The sequence below is a fragment of the Canis lupus genome, chromosome 27, assembly GCF_011100685.1.
Source record: "Canis lupus familiaris isolate Mischka breed German Shepherd chromosome 27, alternate assembly UU_Cfam_GSD_1.0, whole genome shotgun sequence".
NCBI lineage: Eukaryota > Metazoa > Chordata > Mammalia > Carnivora > Canidae > Canis > Canis lupus.
The window spans coordinates 13570769-13588152 of NC_049248.1; the positions used below are offsets into that span (position 1 = coordinate 13570769).

At 39.8% G+C, this 17384-nt stretch overlaps 1 protein-coding gene across 1 annotated transcript in view; it reads right to left on the reverse strand.

Annotated features, from left to right (window-relative positions):
* The window catches only part of GRIN2B (glutamate ionotropic receptor NMDA type subunit 2B), a 278452-nt gene extending 267992 nt beyond the window's left edge, over positions 1-10460 (reverse strand). Inside the window, 1 exon segment of the mRNA NM_001008719.1 lies at positions 10050-10460. Within this exon segment, the coding sequence (NP_001008719.1) occupies positions 10050-10460 (411 nt within the window).
* Between the last annotated feature and the right edge of the window lie 6924 nt (positions 10461-17384).

Here is a 17384-nt window from a genome sequence, read left to right on the forward strand (position 1 = left end):
AAGCAGGAGTTCAACCTGAGGGTGGAAAAAAAATCTAAAAGCATGAGGATTTTGGATTGGGCAGCCTTAGGTGTTTACATTTCCCTCTTCACTCATTCATTTACTCAATGCAGACTTAACTGAGAACCTCTCATCAATCCACATTCATTGTCCTAGTGTTTGCCAGGTCTTTTCTAAACACTTCTAATAATCTTACTTAATAACCTTAAGAAATGGGATCTATTTCTATCACCATTTTAGAGAGAGAAATCTAAAGCCCAGAGAAGTTAAGTACTTTGCCAAAGAATCACACAGTAAATAGCTAATCCAGGAAACAATCTAGGCAGTGAAATCCTAGAGATCCTTCTTGTAATTATGGTTAGGTTTCCTAAAGTTCCTAGGGCTGCCACCAAAAATTACTACACATTTGGTGGCTTAAAACATCGAAAATTTATTTCCTCACAGTTCTGAAGCCTGAAATCAAGGGTGTTCTCAGGGTCATGTTCCCTCTTAAGGCTCTAAGGAAAAACTGCCCTTCGCTTTTTCCAGTTTCTGGTGACTTCTTTGGCTTATGGCTAACTAACTCTAGCTGCCGCCCCTCTTTCAAAGCCCTCTCCTTTGTGTCTATGACTTCTCCTCTTCTTTATCTTATAAGGACATTTGTCACTGGATTTAGAGCTACCTGGTTAAATCCAAAATGAGCTCATTGTGAGGTCCTTAACTTAATGACAACAACAATGACCCTTTTTCCAAATCAGGTCACATTCACAGGTTACAGGAGTTAGGACATGGACATATCTTTTTGGGGGACCACCACTCAACCCATTACACTGTGTATATAGAGCACACAGTTTACTAATTGTTAATTGTTTAATAAAAGTTAGCTATTGCAACGCATCAGACACAATAACATTCGCCAGGAATACAAAAATTAGTAAAGTATAGCCCTGGTCTACAATGAGCTCATTGTATAGCAAGTGAGATGGACAGGTAAATAAGACAGGCTATGATAGCACAAATAGCACACAAGTGGAGTGCAAAAAAAAAAAAAAAAAAGTAAATCTTGCAAAGATGAGACTCAGAAGAAGGTTCACAGAAGTGCTACAACTTCTCTTAAAAAGTGAGTAGGTGTTTCTAGATGGACAAGGGAGAGGATATTCTAAGGCAAGGAGGTAGCACAAACAAAGGCACAGAGATGCAAAGCCGCCAGGACCAGTCAGGGAGCTATAAATAATTCAGTGTGGCTTAACATTACTGTTCAAGGGCTGGGAGGTGAAGAGAAAATCCTGGAGAGGTAGCCTGCGACCAGATCAAAGAGGATGTCTTATTCCAAGCTGTTGGAAACCAGTGCAGGGTTTTAAGCAAAAGTGTATAACAACCAGATTTGAGTTTCTAAAGAATCACACAGGTAAGCTACCATGTGGCTATGCAGATGAGAGAGAGAGAGAGAGAGGGAGAGATCGGAGTGCCAGCATTGAGGTCATCACAGTGCCTGGAGGGAAGAGGACCATCATGAAGCCTCCTTATTGTTTGCACAACCATCCCGAGGGGGAAGAGAGTATCCTGGCTTAATTTTCCAAATTGGGTCACCACCCTTCTTAGAACTCTCTCTTGGTTTCTATAATGCCTCTCTTTCCTTGTCTTGTTCTTATCTCCCATAATTATCCTAGCCCCTTTATAACCTCCACCCACTCTGGCTATCCCAGTCATGTATCTAAAGTGGCTCTGTCCTCATTCCACTTATTCATTCTGAGCCATCTCATCCATCCTCCTGGTTTCTACTACCCTCTGCTTGCTAATGAGGTTTGTATTTGTATTTCCAGCCCAAATCACTCCCTTTACTTCCAAGTCCAAATCCAACTGCTTACTAAACATTTCCACTTATATGACCTACCCATGTTCTAAATTCTAGTCATTCACCTTCCCACTGTCACCAAATGTATGACAAACCTAATTACTCTTGTCATCGTAATTTTTGGAATGACACTAAAAGGGTCAACAGTGTTCAATGCTGCAGAAGGTCAAGAATGACAAAAAGACCGTTGGATTTGGCGTTTTGCGGAAAGTGAGAGACAAGGAAGTGAAAACAGCAATCTAACTTCTTTTTAAGGAGCTGAAATGTCAAAAGAAAGAGGGAGGGGGAACTAAGGTCAGGAAAAGCTTTTATGTTTGTTTATTAATATGAGAGTGGTCTGAATTGTTCGAGCTTATGAGATTAGGGACATGAAGACTTCTCCTGATCTAATACCCACACCCTGCTTTTTCCTTCTTTGAGTATGGGCATGATGCCTAGAGCTAGGGCAGCATCATTGTAACCATGATAAAAATACCAGTGGACTCCCAGAGGTCAGCCCTGACATCACTACATCACTGAATCACCACCCCCCCCCCCCCTCCGGCAGTCCTTGGCTCCAGGTGCCTTGATCTGAGACACCAATAAGCACATATCTGTTTAAGCTGCTATGAGCAAATCACTAGCTAAAGGTCTTGGGCAAGATAGTTAACCTCTCCAATCTACAATTTCCTTATCTGTGAAAAAGGACGAAACATACGCCTCATAAATGTAATGAGAGAATTAAATAAAATAACATTTTTAAGCTCACATAAGGTGACTAGCTCAGAGCTTGACAAAAGTCAATGACCAATCAATGTTAGTTCTTTTCTCATTGCAACCTCTTAACAAACGTATGATAATTTGGGTGTTCTTTGTCACTGTAAAAGAGAATTGCAGCAATAATTTTTTTGTCCTCAGAAAAATGGAATCAAACTAGCTTTTAAAATGATTCTCATGTACACTGGACCCTTAAACCAAAGGATCAAAATATAATTTTGAATAAAATATGGATCTAATGTCTAAAACTAAGGCAAAAAGAACCACAGAAGTCTCAGAAAGGAGAATAAAAATATAGTCTTCATGTAGAAATCATAATCCTATAATCCCATAATCATAAGGGGTTTTTCAGGAGTATCAGTATGATCAATTAAAAGCTGGCTGGTGATAATAAATTAACTGTCTTCCTTTATATATAACATAGCACTACTTTCTATCTAGTACCTTTAATATGTCCCTCATCTAACAATTCACTTTTTCTTATATAGCAACACTTCCAAATCTATGCATGACCCTAGATTCAAACATTATTTTATTCTGTTAGGCTTTCCTTTTTGGTGTTCTTGACTTATCTTCATTGCTTATATCCTGTATCAGTTTATTGAAATCACTGTATGGCTCTGCTTTGAAAATCTTGATAAGCCTGATCACATCACAATCAGCAACTGCATCACTGCAGAGGCAGAACCCACTGAGCCGCTGCTTCTCCACCAGGCCTAAAATGAAGGGTATTAACATCCCAAGGCTTTCTCTTTCAGTTAACAGGAAAACATTAAGATCCCATTTTCTTCAAATGATTAGGTGTGGTCTGGTATATGAAAATACAGGAAAACATATACTGAGGACCTACTGTTTATCAAGCATTGGCTATACTGCTTCAGAAAGCTCACAACCCACTGGGAACTAGGTGGTATTGTGTCCCCATTTCGCGAATGGAAATTTTGAGGCCCAGAGAGCTTAAAAGGCACAACGAAGGTCACATAACTGGCGAATGCATAGGAGCTCAAGCCTCACAGCTCCAAAGCCTGCATTCTCTCCACGTAGTACTACTGCCTTCCTGCAGACACGCCATCATTTCCCGGAGGATGGATGAGAAACACAGGATGGCTCATGTGTTACTTTCTAGCACCAGGTACTTTAATGTCTATAGATGCCTAAAGCAATTTCTGGGGTCTGTTTCTCCAAGCATTAAAACTGCACCTGGGACACCTGGGTGGCTCAGCAATTGAACGTCTGCCTTTGGCTCAGGGCGTGATCCTGGAGTCTCAGGATCGAGTCCCACACCAGGCTCCCTGAATGGAGCCTGCTTCTCCCTCTGCCTGTGTTCTCTACCTCTCTCTCTCTCTCTGTCTCTCATGAATAAATAAATAAAATCTTAAAAAACAACAACAACAACAACACACCTGGACTTCAACTAGCCAGTCTCTCAAAAGCAAATCTCAGCTCCAATTTTAAAGCTGGCCAACAAGAAACCCATTCCACAGACACAGGTGGAAAGTCCTGGAATCCACACAGACATGAGGGCTGAACCACTGCAAAGTCTATAGTGTCTTAGAGAGACTACCCCCTCATCTTTCCCCAAAGTATAATTCAAGGAAGGAGAGAAGGTGGGAGAGGAATAACCGACCTCCAGGCAGGGAATACTATCTCAGCTTTCTGCTGACTCCTCAGTGTGTGGAAGGGAGTTTCAAAATCAGCCAAAAAAGTTTTAAAGTCAAACATACTTGGATTTGGAACCCAGTCCCACTATTTTTCTAGCTGTGTCACTTTGGCCATGGTACATGCTCTCATTTAGTTTCCACATCAACTAAAAACAAATGCTACTACTATTTATCTCACAGGATCGCAGAAGAATTAAAATGCTCATTAACATTGTGCCTGGCACAAAGTTAGTGTGCTCTATTAGCTTTTTTCCCCCCTCTTAACTTCTCCACGATGTCTTCACTCTCCACAACCAAACTGTAACACCATGGTTTGCCCTTGAAGGATTTAGTCCCCAGGAACACCATATGACAGACCACTGCAAGCCAGGTAAAAAACTAAAAGACACCAAAATTAAGGAAGAAGCACAGGGTAAAATATGAGTAGCATAGCCATCTTGGTTTCAAGATTATGCTGGATATGGAAACTCACATGAGCAACCAGAAGGCAATAGTCTATTTACAGTGACACACATTACTGCTGGCTCAACCATGCTCTCCAACACACTGCCATCAGATGTGTGTTGGGGAAGGCACAGCCAGTAGGGGGAGAGAGTAAGAAAGGTAGAGCCAATGAAGACTAGGAGCCATTTTCCTAGCCCCAGTTGGATTCAAAATGTAAGGCTCTGTACAAAAAATCAGAGTGCTATTCAAAGTACCAAACAATTGAGAAAGAAAAAAATCATAACAACAGACTCCAGAGTGAGAATATTTTCACATGGCCTTTAATCAGGAACAAGATATGGAGTATGGCACATGTTTTAGCTACTGTACTTCACTCTGATCAACCCATCTACTTCCAGACCCTGACTTTCTACTTGGCATCCCTCTTCTCTTCCATTCTTGCAGCATTCAAGATCAGATCATGTGTCCTCTTGCCTGATCCTACCGTTAACTTTCAGTTTCTGTCTTCCTTCCTACCTCCTGCCCAAACCATTTCCACTAGTCCTAATGCTGATGTCAGTATGTCTGTCATTCCCTGTCACACTGCTCTTTATTCTTTCACCTAAAGCAACTGTTTGTACAGCACTTTTCCATAGTTTTTCACACCTGTTTTATTTCGTTTTATCTTCAAAGTGTTGCAAGGTGGGTAGGGCAAAAAACAAAATCGAAATCTTATAAACTCTAAAATGAGTATCATGTAGTTATATGATTTGTTTGTTCAAATTTCCAAAGCTCATGAGAATGGAGACTAAAACCCAGGACTTATAATTCTTACTGAGGCAGAACTGTTATCAATAGGAAGCATGAGCTTCAAAATAGGTACTTCGGGGATTTGAATCCCATTCCCACTGCTCACAAACTGTGGTCTCTTGGATCAGTTATTTAACCTTTCTGAGCTAAAGTCTGAAAACCCAAGAAAGATTTCAGCATATCAGCAGAGAAACCTCCTAAAAAGAAATGGGAAGTACATCTAGCTTTAGTTCATTATTTAGATTAAGATGAGCATCCTAAATCCAGGATCTCAGGGAGAAAAAAGCAATTATACCAAGGCAAAATAAAGTAGACTCTTTATACTCAGGTGGGGAACTGCCAAAAACCACCTCATGCATTTTTAAATGGTCTCTGTTACTATTCTAAACAGTCTTGTGTTATAAACACCTAGCTGTACTTTCCTTGTTAGAGCTCTTCCATAGCTGAACATGCCTTTTTTTTGGCTATGGCATGGCTATACCACCAATGAGCTTTGGCTTCATGGTGGGGAAGGACCAAGGTTCCTACCTCACACATCAGAGCCCCCAGATTTTCACCTGAATGCTCTTCTTGGTTGGTCTCCAGTTCAGAAGTGTCTCTACAATTGGCCATGGCTCTATTCAACTCCCATTCTTTTCCTGTATCATGAAACCTTTCTTTCTTCAAATTGTCCCATATAATCATCAGCTTAACCTACAGAATGCTGTGCTGGACACTAAGTGAAGCACTTGCTATTCATTATCTCATGGAATCTTCAACAGCCCTATATAAATTATATGTTAAGGAGATCAATATTTAGAGTAAGTGGTTGGTGAGTAGTCCAGATTCCCACATCCAGAGGTGCCTCCTAATAGCTCTACTCTTCTACCTCCCACACTTTTTTCCACCATGGTATAAGGTACATTTCTTCATTGGAAGAGTAGAACACTCACTCATGTCTGTACTCATGAATTAGCATATGCCAAAAGAGTGAGCACAAGCTATTTGACCAGATGCTAAACTTGTGTCTCTCACCCCATCGGTCAAAAACCTCTATAACTGGGGCACCTGGGTGACTCAGTCAGTTAAGCATCTGCCTTCAGTTAAGCATCTGCCTTCGGTTCAGGTCATAATCCCAGGGTGCTGAGATTGAGCCCCACCTTGGGCTCCCTGCTTAGCGGGGAGCCTACTTCTTCCTCTCCTTCTGTGACTCCCCCTAGTTCGTGCTCTCTCTCTCACTCTGCTGTCTGTCTCCCTCTCAAATAAATAAATAAAATATTTTTAAAAATCTTTTTAACCATGTTTTCTTGCATTACAACCTCCTTCAATCTGGGACTTTATTCCTGTAATACAACCTTCCGCAAGAACACTTGGTTAGCGGGCTTCATTTGAAGCAAACTAGCAACATTAACAAAACTGAAGTAAAATGAAATGCCAATTACCTATCTCCTAGAAGGAGGAAACAAAATGGAAGGCTTATTTATCACCCTTTGGAGGGTGTCAATTCCTCAAAGACTAGGCCTTAAACGTGGCAAATCTGTATTTCTTAGATTTTCTACATCAGTTCCGTTTTCAAGTGTTGTGTCCTATGGCCGCATAGTTGATTCATAGTTGTCAAACTCTGTGTCCTCATTCTGTGTTTGTAAAATATGTTCATGGTACTTAAAAATAAACTTCTATTTAAAAAAAATAAAACTGGCCTTAGAGTTTGAGATGTTTTATTTTTGAAACTTGCCCCAAAAGCTTGTTTCTCCAAGATCTGGGGGACTCTTTATTTGCCTTCATGAAAATCCCTTAAGCCTGTGAATGTTCCTTTGCACAACTCCCAGGAATCTTGGTGCGGCTGCTCACTCAGCCCCAGTGGTCCCTGCCATTCTCTTCTGCAGCTTCCAGCTCTATCAGGTGTCTGACCCTCAGGAATGAGCCTTCTGCACTCCAGGTTCTGTGGTGTCAGGACCTCTTTTTTTCTACCTTTTCCTCTTTCTACCTAATCTTTTGGAAATAGTTTCAGGTCAAAAGTCAGTTAGATATTTTTTTAGGCTATTTTAGGAAATTGCCTAAAAACCATTGCTTGCCTCCTTCTCTCTCTCTCTCTCTCTTATGGAGAGAGAAAAAGAGAAGATGGAATATTTGGGTGTGGTTGCCATGGTGGGGAGGTGTTAGGGGAGAGAGGCCAGAGAAGGGTCTCATTACCATCACCTCACTGCTTTCAACCCTCCCTTTTACCCCTAGAGGTAGGAAACAGCAGGCCCACTCTGGACTCAGGCTACACCTAAGTGCTATGCCATTTCAGCTCTTCATTGTTTCTCTCCTCTAGCCCCAGGATTTCCATTATGAATCAAGTGATGGATTACTTTCATTCAGGTAACAATCTAACACAGTGCTATGTAATGGAGGAGAAAGTAAAGAATCAGAAGGTATGTGAGACCTTGACTAGCCTTGCCATTTTCTTGAGAGGCAAGACAGCATGTGGCCTTTGGAGCCAATGACCAATGTTGAAGTCCTGGCTGCCACTTACTAGCTACACATCATTTTGGCTATGGTTTTTTAGTCTCTCTGAGCCTCAGTTTCCCCATCTGTCAAATGGAAATTAAAAAAATATCACTCAGCTCACTGAGTTGTTAAGAGTATGAAATAAAACAACACATGCAAGGTGCTATGTGCTGGAGCACATGGTAAATGCTAGCGTGCCGGGAACAAATCAATGAACAAAAGAGCCCAGTCTCTCAACATGGTCTGCATTCTACCTCATACTATATGATTATTATGCATTTGTAAGAAACACAAGAGAGAAACAAATAACCAGTGCAGCCAATAATCTTTTCTACTGGGGCAGGAGGGTGGGCATGCTGAAATGACAGAAATTGCAAGTAGTTTGCATAACCAAAAAAAAATATTTTCACCTGTCGTGTTCTCAAGATAGTATGCACTTATTTATGATTCAAAAATTTGGCTCATCCATCTTGGCCTTCTTACAGTGCAATATCATGCCCTCAAAATACCACTGCTAAAATATAACACCATCAGCTAAGGACAATGATGTTAAAAAAATATATATCTGAAGCAAAAGCACACTGGGTTTCTCACAGTTGGTTTATATTTTCCATTCTGCTTCAGTTTATCCCACCTCTCTCAGCATGGGCTTCTAGTGCAAAAATTTGTTTTCTAACTTCTTTACCTGTGCCCATGTGAATGGAACAAGATGTTTCTCATATGCAACTGAGGTCCCTCCATTTAGGACTTCAATTTAACCTTTCCTAGACTGAATAAAGGAAACTCCAAAACAGAAGCTAGTCAGCTACACCTGCTGCCGACAGATGGCGGTAATGATCACACACGGTTATTTCAGCCTGCTAAATCCTGCGCTGTAGTGGTTCTCAACTGGCCAAAGAGCACATAGGAGGTGTCAGTGCTAGCTTTTGAGGTGTTTACAAACATCATTAACCCCGGAGCATGTCCTTTAAGTACAAAACTAAAGACAGTTTTGACGGTGATGATAAAAAGTGTAAGATGACAATGCAGAGATGGAGACCATTTTAAAAACCCAAAGTGATGAAAGCAATAAATCCTGCACCTGTGGTGAACTGAGTCATTCTAAGATATAACAGCAAAGGGAAATACATATGTGAGAAGTGCTGTACCTAAGCAATGAGCAATAATCAATAAAATAAGGAAAAATATCTGAATAAGTAAAAACTGTAAAAACAAAACATAACCACAAACAAAACACCTTCTACAATTAGAGAATAAGCATCACTGTCAGATGATAATTAGCTTGTCGTAGATCAGTTTCTAACGTTAATGTAGAAGAGTCTACAATTTATTTGAGGCCATACACCTGTGGTGCTCAACCTTAACCACATACTAGAACCATATGGGAAGCTTTCAAGAAGCCAGACGTCCAGGCTATACCACAGGCCAACAATCAGAATCTCTGGGGGTGGGACCCAGGCATCAGTAGTGTTGAAAGCTGCTCAGGGGATTCAATGTTCAACCAAGGTTAAGAACCACTGCCTTCAAATCTAAGTATGGAGAAAATGCAGCTGCTACTGGTTCTGTAGATTAAAATCAATTCCAATGTGTAGATCTAGGTGTGATGCGCATAGACACCTTAGCAAAAAGTGCTTCCCTGTGACATTCATATCTTCAAGGAGACAAATAATCTGCCTCAAGGGATTTTTCTTTTTATAGTCTTGAAGCTGTCATGGGGGCGGGGGGAGTAGAATATGTGTTTCCAAAAAAGAATAGAGCATGCCTTATTTTAAAGGTTTGAAGAAGCTATTCACACACATATTTGAAGAAAATGTATCACAGAACTATAAGCTTCAACATCTTAGACACTTCAGTAAATCCATTTACAAACAAATGGACACATAAACCTGTTCAAACCTACAGAAGCTCTGAATACCTATACCTTTTCCTCACTTTCATCTCCAAAGGCAGAGACTGATTCCTAATCTATCTACTCATTTAGTACATTCTGGTTACTTTCCATCTTTCGTAATCAAGTTTTGCATTAAAATACATGGATCATTTAGTTCTCTATACAAACCCCCCAGGTTCTCCTCCCTGGAGCCCTCCTTTACCTTATCTGCCATTATCATAGAGGAGCCTCCGTGGATGCCCAGGATGGGGGTGAGAGTCTGGGCTGAAATGAAGTCAAGGATCTGGGCAATGGCCTCCTGATCTGTGTCGTCAGCAAACACCACGCCCTGGATCTTCCGGTCAGACATGAGATCACAGATGCGGGTGATGATGCTCTTTGGGTCAGTCTCATTCATGGCTACCAGCTCCACACGGGGAACCACAGAGAGATGGTGGAAATCATCTTTCTCGTGGGCATCCTTGATGGCCACCTCGTCTGAAGTGCCCACGAGGATGACAGCAATGCCAATGCTGGGGGGGCTCTTCTGAGAACGAGCTCTGCTGCCTGACACAGCCAGGACAGCCAACACCAACCAGAACTTGGGAGAACAGCACTCTGCTCTGGGCTTCATCTTCAACTCGTTGACTCCCTGAAAACACAAAGAGAGAGTGGTTAAATTACAACTCTACTACATGATTTGTCTTTGAAGGGGCTGGATACTGCAAGTCAAGAGCCTTATCTCCTTTCACTGATCATCAAACCTAACTTCTGTCTTCTAGCCTTGATCTCTGTGTTTGCTCAGCAGAATGGGAGAAAGAAAGAAAAAAAAAAGTCTTTCAAAAGCATCAGGATTCCTTAAGACAATAAGAGCTATTACTATAGCCATCAGCAGCAAACAAACAGAGGCAACAGAGAGAAAGAGGATGTAAGTGCTCTAGGCAGTCATGCCAAGGGCACAAATGCAGGAGTCTCCAAGAGGAAGTCTTGCTGTTGCTGTGTGATCCCTGGCACTTCTGCCACAACCCATCCTTGAATTGCTCTTGGGGCAAGAGAATGGCAGAGACCAGGCAAATGAGCAGCAAAATGGACTCAGCAGAGGCTAGCAACAAAACATGGTCTGGATAAGCTGGCTACAAGGAGCTGCAGAAGCATAAGCCCCTTTACTTTACATTCACCCCAAAGAGGACAAAAGCCTTAAAATTCTTCAGCAACTCACTTAGTAATTGACTTATACTACTTAAAAAAAAATACGTGGACAGTACTTAAAAAAAACCCAACAATTAATCTTGACAATAACCCAGCAGGGGAAAAAATAAGAAAGATATGATTCCCATTTTATAGATGTTAATGCCAAGGCTCAAAGAAGCTAAGAAGTCCAATACCATGAACAAATTAAGTGAAACAGTCATGAATCCAGATCTTCTGGCTTTTTTTTTTAAAGATTCTGTTTATTTATTCATGAGAGAGAGAGAGAGAGGCAGAGACACAGGCAGAGGCAGAAGCAGGCTCCATGCAGGGAGCCCGATACGGGACTCATCCCGGGACTCCAGGATCACGCACTAGGCTGAAGGTAGGCACTAAACCACTAAGCCACCCAGGGATCCCAGATCATCTGGCTTTCAGGCCAATTTGCATTCCATTGCATTACACGCCACACTGCCTCTCATATTATTACAAAGAATGGTTTTTGTTGTCGTTGTTTTAAGTAGGCTCCACACCCAGTATGAAACCCCATGTAGGGCTCGAACTCAAGACTATGAGATCAAGACCCGAGCCAAGAACAGACTGAGCCACTCAGGCACTCCTCAAGGACTGGTTTTATTGTGATCTGTCATACATCAAAGCATGGTTATTTTTGACAAATACTATTGAGATCTGTAGTAATTTTAGAGCCACATTAGAAAAATTTTCCATGGCATCCTAAAGCAGTGACTTTCTTGAGATGACAGATTCCATGTCTATACATAATTCACCACCTTCTACCTACAACACACTCCTGCCTTTTGCTTCCCCATTTGCCCCTAAATGTTATATCATGCATCAGACTGAGGACACAGGTCCCTATAGAGCTTGGTCATTTCTCTTTACATTTCTCGTCATTCTCCAAGGGCTCTTCTTATTTAAATAGAACTGATCCCGCTTATGTTGTTTTAACTTGTTGTAAATAATCATTTATGGCACATCTGATACTCTGTGTGTGTGCTGTGTTAGACATTTCCTTATATGCGATCTCTTCCATCCTCATAGAAATGCTACAAATGGTCATCTTTATCCCCATTTCTCAAATGGAGAAACTGAAGCTCAAAACAGTAATGCAATTTTCCCAAGGTCAGTAGTATTATAATGCCAGCGTCTCAATACATGAACATAGTGTTTTTATTCTCCAAGGAAATATTCTACAAACTGCATCCAAAATCAGAAGCAGGGATTCTCATTCTTCTACAAAGATCAAAGATGAAAGAGCTGCTTAATATCTCCTTCTTGCTTGAAAAAAAAAAGGTAAGATATTAGAGGTCTAAAAACTTTGGAGAGTTTGAGAGTTCAACTAACAAAAAGAAAACACTGAGGATATTGAAAAGATAAGGAAGCATCCACAGTCTGAGCAGACTGCAAAGGGCATTAAGGATTTGAGAGTAAGATGCTGGGGACATTTTGTGGCTGAAGAAGCACAAAATCCAATTCCGTGCTTGGCAGAAAACATTTTGGAATTCTCGCTGTTATAGTCATCCTTCCACACTGCCAAGAAGGAGACCTGTATTGATCATCTTGTCTGTCACTTATGAATAAGATGAGTAGCTCAGTGGTTCACACCTGAGCATGCTTCACTCCCGACAGTTTTCTGGTTTCCATGTCTTTTTGGAAACAGGGTATGGCTATGTGAGCCCTAGAAGCCCGGGCTGATGAACTGTATCCAACCTAGCAAGAGACCCAGGGCCTGCATTCCTCCTACTACAGCTTAAAGCAAAGCAGTGCTGTATGGAGGTGAGCAGCACTGAATATTCAGAGGAAGACAGATAGGTTTTGCACCTCAAAGAGCTGTTAACAAAGTAATAATAATAATAATAATAATAATAATAATAATAATAATCTGTTCGATTTCTAACACTGGTTCTCAAGGAGAACCAAAAGATTTCGAACTTGGCAAAGCCAGCAGCTAACCTCACTCCAATGAGATTCTGATCCTACAGTTACAAGTCACTAAATCAGATTCCTTCACATTGAAAAGTGGTCCACTCTGCCATGAGAGTTTATTAACGTTAATGCACTCTACACTCACTCTCCCACTTTGATGTTTTATTTGCTCTTTTGAAAATCTCTCTTGTGTTCCTCTATTTCTTCTCACACAATATATTATACTTTGTTATGCAACGGCTAGTTGTGACACCCAAAGAATAGAATCTGGTTTTACCAAGCTTTCTCTTTTATACTCAGGACAGACCAGAACACTTTACAAAGCAATACATTAAGGGAGATACCAGAAACCCAGGGACTGTGAGACAAACAGAGAAGCTCCTTTGAATACAAACTCAATTTCACACATTAGAAGGGGGTCAGTTGAGAGAAAGCATGCTGTCCAAGGTAAGCAAATTGCTTTTGCTCCCTTTTGCAGACAGACCCTAACAGGGTCTGTTAGGCTCAGTAAGCATTTATGGAGCCCCTACTACCTGGCAAACATTGTTTTTGGTGTGGGGGATGCAAGAGTCACAGGCTCTGTCTAAGAGAAAATACACAGAGAGGAGACCTCTTCTCATTTCTATTCGTGTGCTTGGAGTCTAGCAAGACTTCACAGGGAAGGATTCAATAAATGATAACCACTGAGTTTCACTGTTATAAAATTGTCAATATTTGACTATTTTTACCTATAATAGTAATTTATTTTACATATTAAATATTAATAGTAACATTTTACCCGTAACCTAGCATATGCTACACACTATTATTGCCAGGTAATTTTCATGTATTATTAAATCACATATAAACATTATGCATCATAAGTTTTCCCTATATTACAAATAAGGAAACTGATCTTCTGAGAGGTTAAGTATATGACAAAGCTCGCATAGCTAATAAGGGGTGGCTTTAAAGCTTGCATACCTCCAAACTTTCTTTCCTCTTGATATTTCTTTTCTGCTGCCTATTCAATAATTAGAATATAGGAATTAATGAATGAACAAGATCACCAAACAAAACCAAACTGCATTCTAATACCAGGTCCACATTAACTAAGCACCTAAAGATGGGTGAGTCGTCTAATCATCGTCACCATTTCCTTGGCAGGGAAATCAGGATATATGCCTAACCTAAATACCTGAAAGAGTTCTTCTAAGGATCAAATGACAGTATGTATATGGAAGTGCTTTGAGGAATATAAAGTACTCTATAGATGCAAAGGATGTTACCTTTAAGCTTCTATAGAAGTTGTTCCAGGAGACTAGCTATTTGTGAAAGCAAAAAGTCAGCATGTGGGAGGTGAGGAAAGAGAAAGGCAGACCAAGGCTGAGAAGAATATTAAGAGGAACTTCACAGGAGGGCAAGAGATATTAGCTCCCTGACCAATATAACTCCCTGAACAAGATGCTACATAATGGCCTCAGGGTAGCAGCAAGCTCGGCTTGCTTACTTGGCTGCACTTGGCTTACCAGTCAAGTGCAGCAGAATTCAAGAGTCATTCAGGCCAAGGTCAGTAATGGCAATCAAGGGAGCTCAGCACCCCCAGATCGTGCTACAAATTCAGGCACAAGCAGAACCAACAGCAAAGGGGCAGGATTGGAGACTTGACTGCCCACTTCTTGACCTTCTGCCTCCTTGAAGCATAAGCTGAGTGGTTTCCCTGATATCTGGCAAGCAGAAGACCACAGCAGCCTAGGTTCATGCCTCCAGCTGCTTACAGGGTAACTACAGCAGGAACCAGTCCCCACTCTGCCCACAGTGACTCCAAGGGAAGACACATCCAAGTGAGAATCTGGTCTAATCTTGTCCTCAGAGAAAACTGAGTCCTGAGGCAACACCAATAAGAATGATAAAATGTGATTTAATAGATGATTAACTCAAATTTTCCAAGCACCATCCTATAATGCAGTCAGGACACTGTTTGGAGTGAACCTCCCAAGAAGACTGGTTAGTATATGACAGGTAGAGAGAGACATGAAGATGAAAAGTGCCAGAATTATGCATCAAGTCCAGTTTCCCAAACTACCAAGAAAAACAGAAAGTCAGGATACATAGGCTTTAAAATTCATAACAAAAAAAAATAATAATAAAAATAAAATAAAATAAAATAAAATTCATAACATTAGGGAGTGTGGGGAAACTAGGAGTCTCGTTGAGTGTAAGTCAAGTGAAGTATAAATAAATGAGTATAACCTTCTTGGAGGTGAGAATATCTATCAAAATTTTAATATCAAGATAAAACAAAGTCCAAATGTGAAAACATTACAAGTCACAAAGAGAGATGTCACACACTGATACCAAGAAGTTACAATGATCAAAAACATATGTGAATCTTAACATTTAGGCTTAACATGTATGAAGTATTAACTAAAACACTTGGAGAGAAAGAGATAAATCCAACAGATAATATAAACAATGACCTAAATGATTAAAAAAAAAAAAAAAAAAAAAGCCTGAGGGGCACCTGGGTAGCTCAGTCAGTTAAATATCTGACTCTTGATTTTGGCTCAGGTCATGATCTCAGGTCATGAGATCAAACCCAGTGTCAGGTTCAGCGCTGGGCATGGAGTCTGCTTAAGATTCTCTCTCCTTGTGCCTCTCCCACCTTTCCCTCTCCCTCTCTCTCTCTTTCTTTAAAAAAAAAAAAAAAAAAAAAAAAGCTGAATAATAAGCTTGTACTAGTTCAGAGAACCAGATATACAAGTACAATAAAAAATATGCTTCTTTTTCAGTATATGGAAAATATTGAATTTATAAAATGCCTCAATAAATTCCAAAAAATCAGTATGAAACAATTGCCATTTTTCTATAATGTGACTAAATCACAAATAAACTTTTAAAGGTAGCTAAAAAAAAATCGCATATCCAAAAAAAAATTAAAAACATACTACTAAGTAACTCTAAAGTGAAGGAAGAATTTACAAGAAACTAAAAAATTCTTTGAACAGAATTAACAATGGAAACATTAAATACCAAAATTTCTAGAGCAAAACTAAAACAGTTTACAGAGAAGCCTATACCTTCAAGTACATTTATAAGAAAACAGAAAACGAAAAATAATTAACAGTTACCTGAGTCAACCGCAGGGAGAAATTAAATAATAAATGTAAATGCATAAATTAATGAAACACAAGGTAAATAAAAGAAAAAACAAAACCAAAAGCTGATTCTTTTTAAAAGACTACCAAAAAGGGATGCCTGGGTAGCTCAGTGTTTGAGCATCTGCCTTTGGCTCAGGGTGTGATCCCAGAGTCCCGGTATAGAGTCCTGCATTGGGCTCCCTGAAGGGAGCTTGCCTCTCCCTCTGCCTATGTCTCTGTCTCTCTCTGTGTCTCTCATGAATAAATAAATAAAAAGTCTTTAAAAAATAAAAAAATAAAAGATTATCAGAGTACTGATAAGACTGATTACGGAGAATACAGAGAAAATGTAAATTAACTTGACAATGTAAAAGGGAAAATAACAACATAGGTGATGGAAATTTTAAAATAATATAGGTATATTATGAAAATTGTTTTTAAACTTAACATATAAATATCTAATATAAAAAGCAAAACAAGGTTCAAGAAAAGGTAGAAATTTTGAATATAATAATAACTAGCAAAGAAAATAAAATGGTTATTGAATTCTCCTAGTTCTAAGTCACCAAAACCAGTCTACCACCTGGGTGCCCCACCTTCACCAAAATAAGAGTAAAATAGGCACACATGCTTTTATAGATGAGGCCTATCAAACTTTTTATGATTTTATTTGTTTGTTTATTTGTTTGTTTATTTATGTATTTATTTATTTATTTAAGAGAGAGAGTGAGAGTGAACAAGCAGGCAGAGGAGCACAGGGAGAGGGAGAGAGACAATCCTAAGCAGACTGCACTGAGTGTGGAGCCTTACATAGGGCTTGACCTCAGGACCCTGAGATCATGATCTGAGCCAAAATAAAAAATCAGCGGCTTAGTTGACTGAGCCCCCAGGCACCCTGAGGCCTACCAAACTTTTAAGAAAGAAGTAGTGAGTCTTGTTCATGAAAGTTGAACAAAATAGAAAAACGAGGGAAGTTTAGTTCTAAATTCAGATAAAGTACAAGAAAAGATTATCCTATGATAGTCCCTTTCACTTATGAACATAAAGGCAACATAAAAATCCTAACAAAATATTAGCTAAACAAAAAAACAGTATATTAAAAAAATAATAATCACAATCAAGTATGGTTTACACCAGGAATATAAGGATGGCTTAACTCTAGAATGTAAATCAAAATAATTTACCACCTTAATGGACATTAAATGGGAGACATTTATAGGAATAGCTCAAAAAATTATGATGGAAACACACTTGATTAAGGAAAACATCCATTTATGATGTAAATGTTAGTGTATATTTTTTAA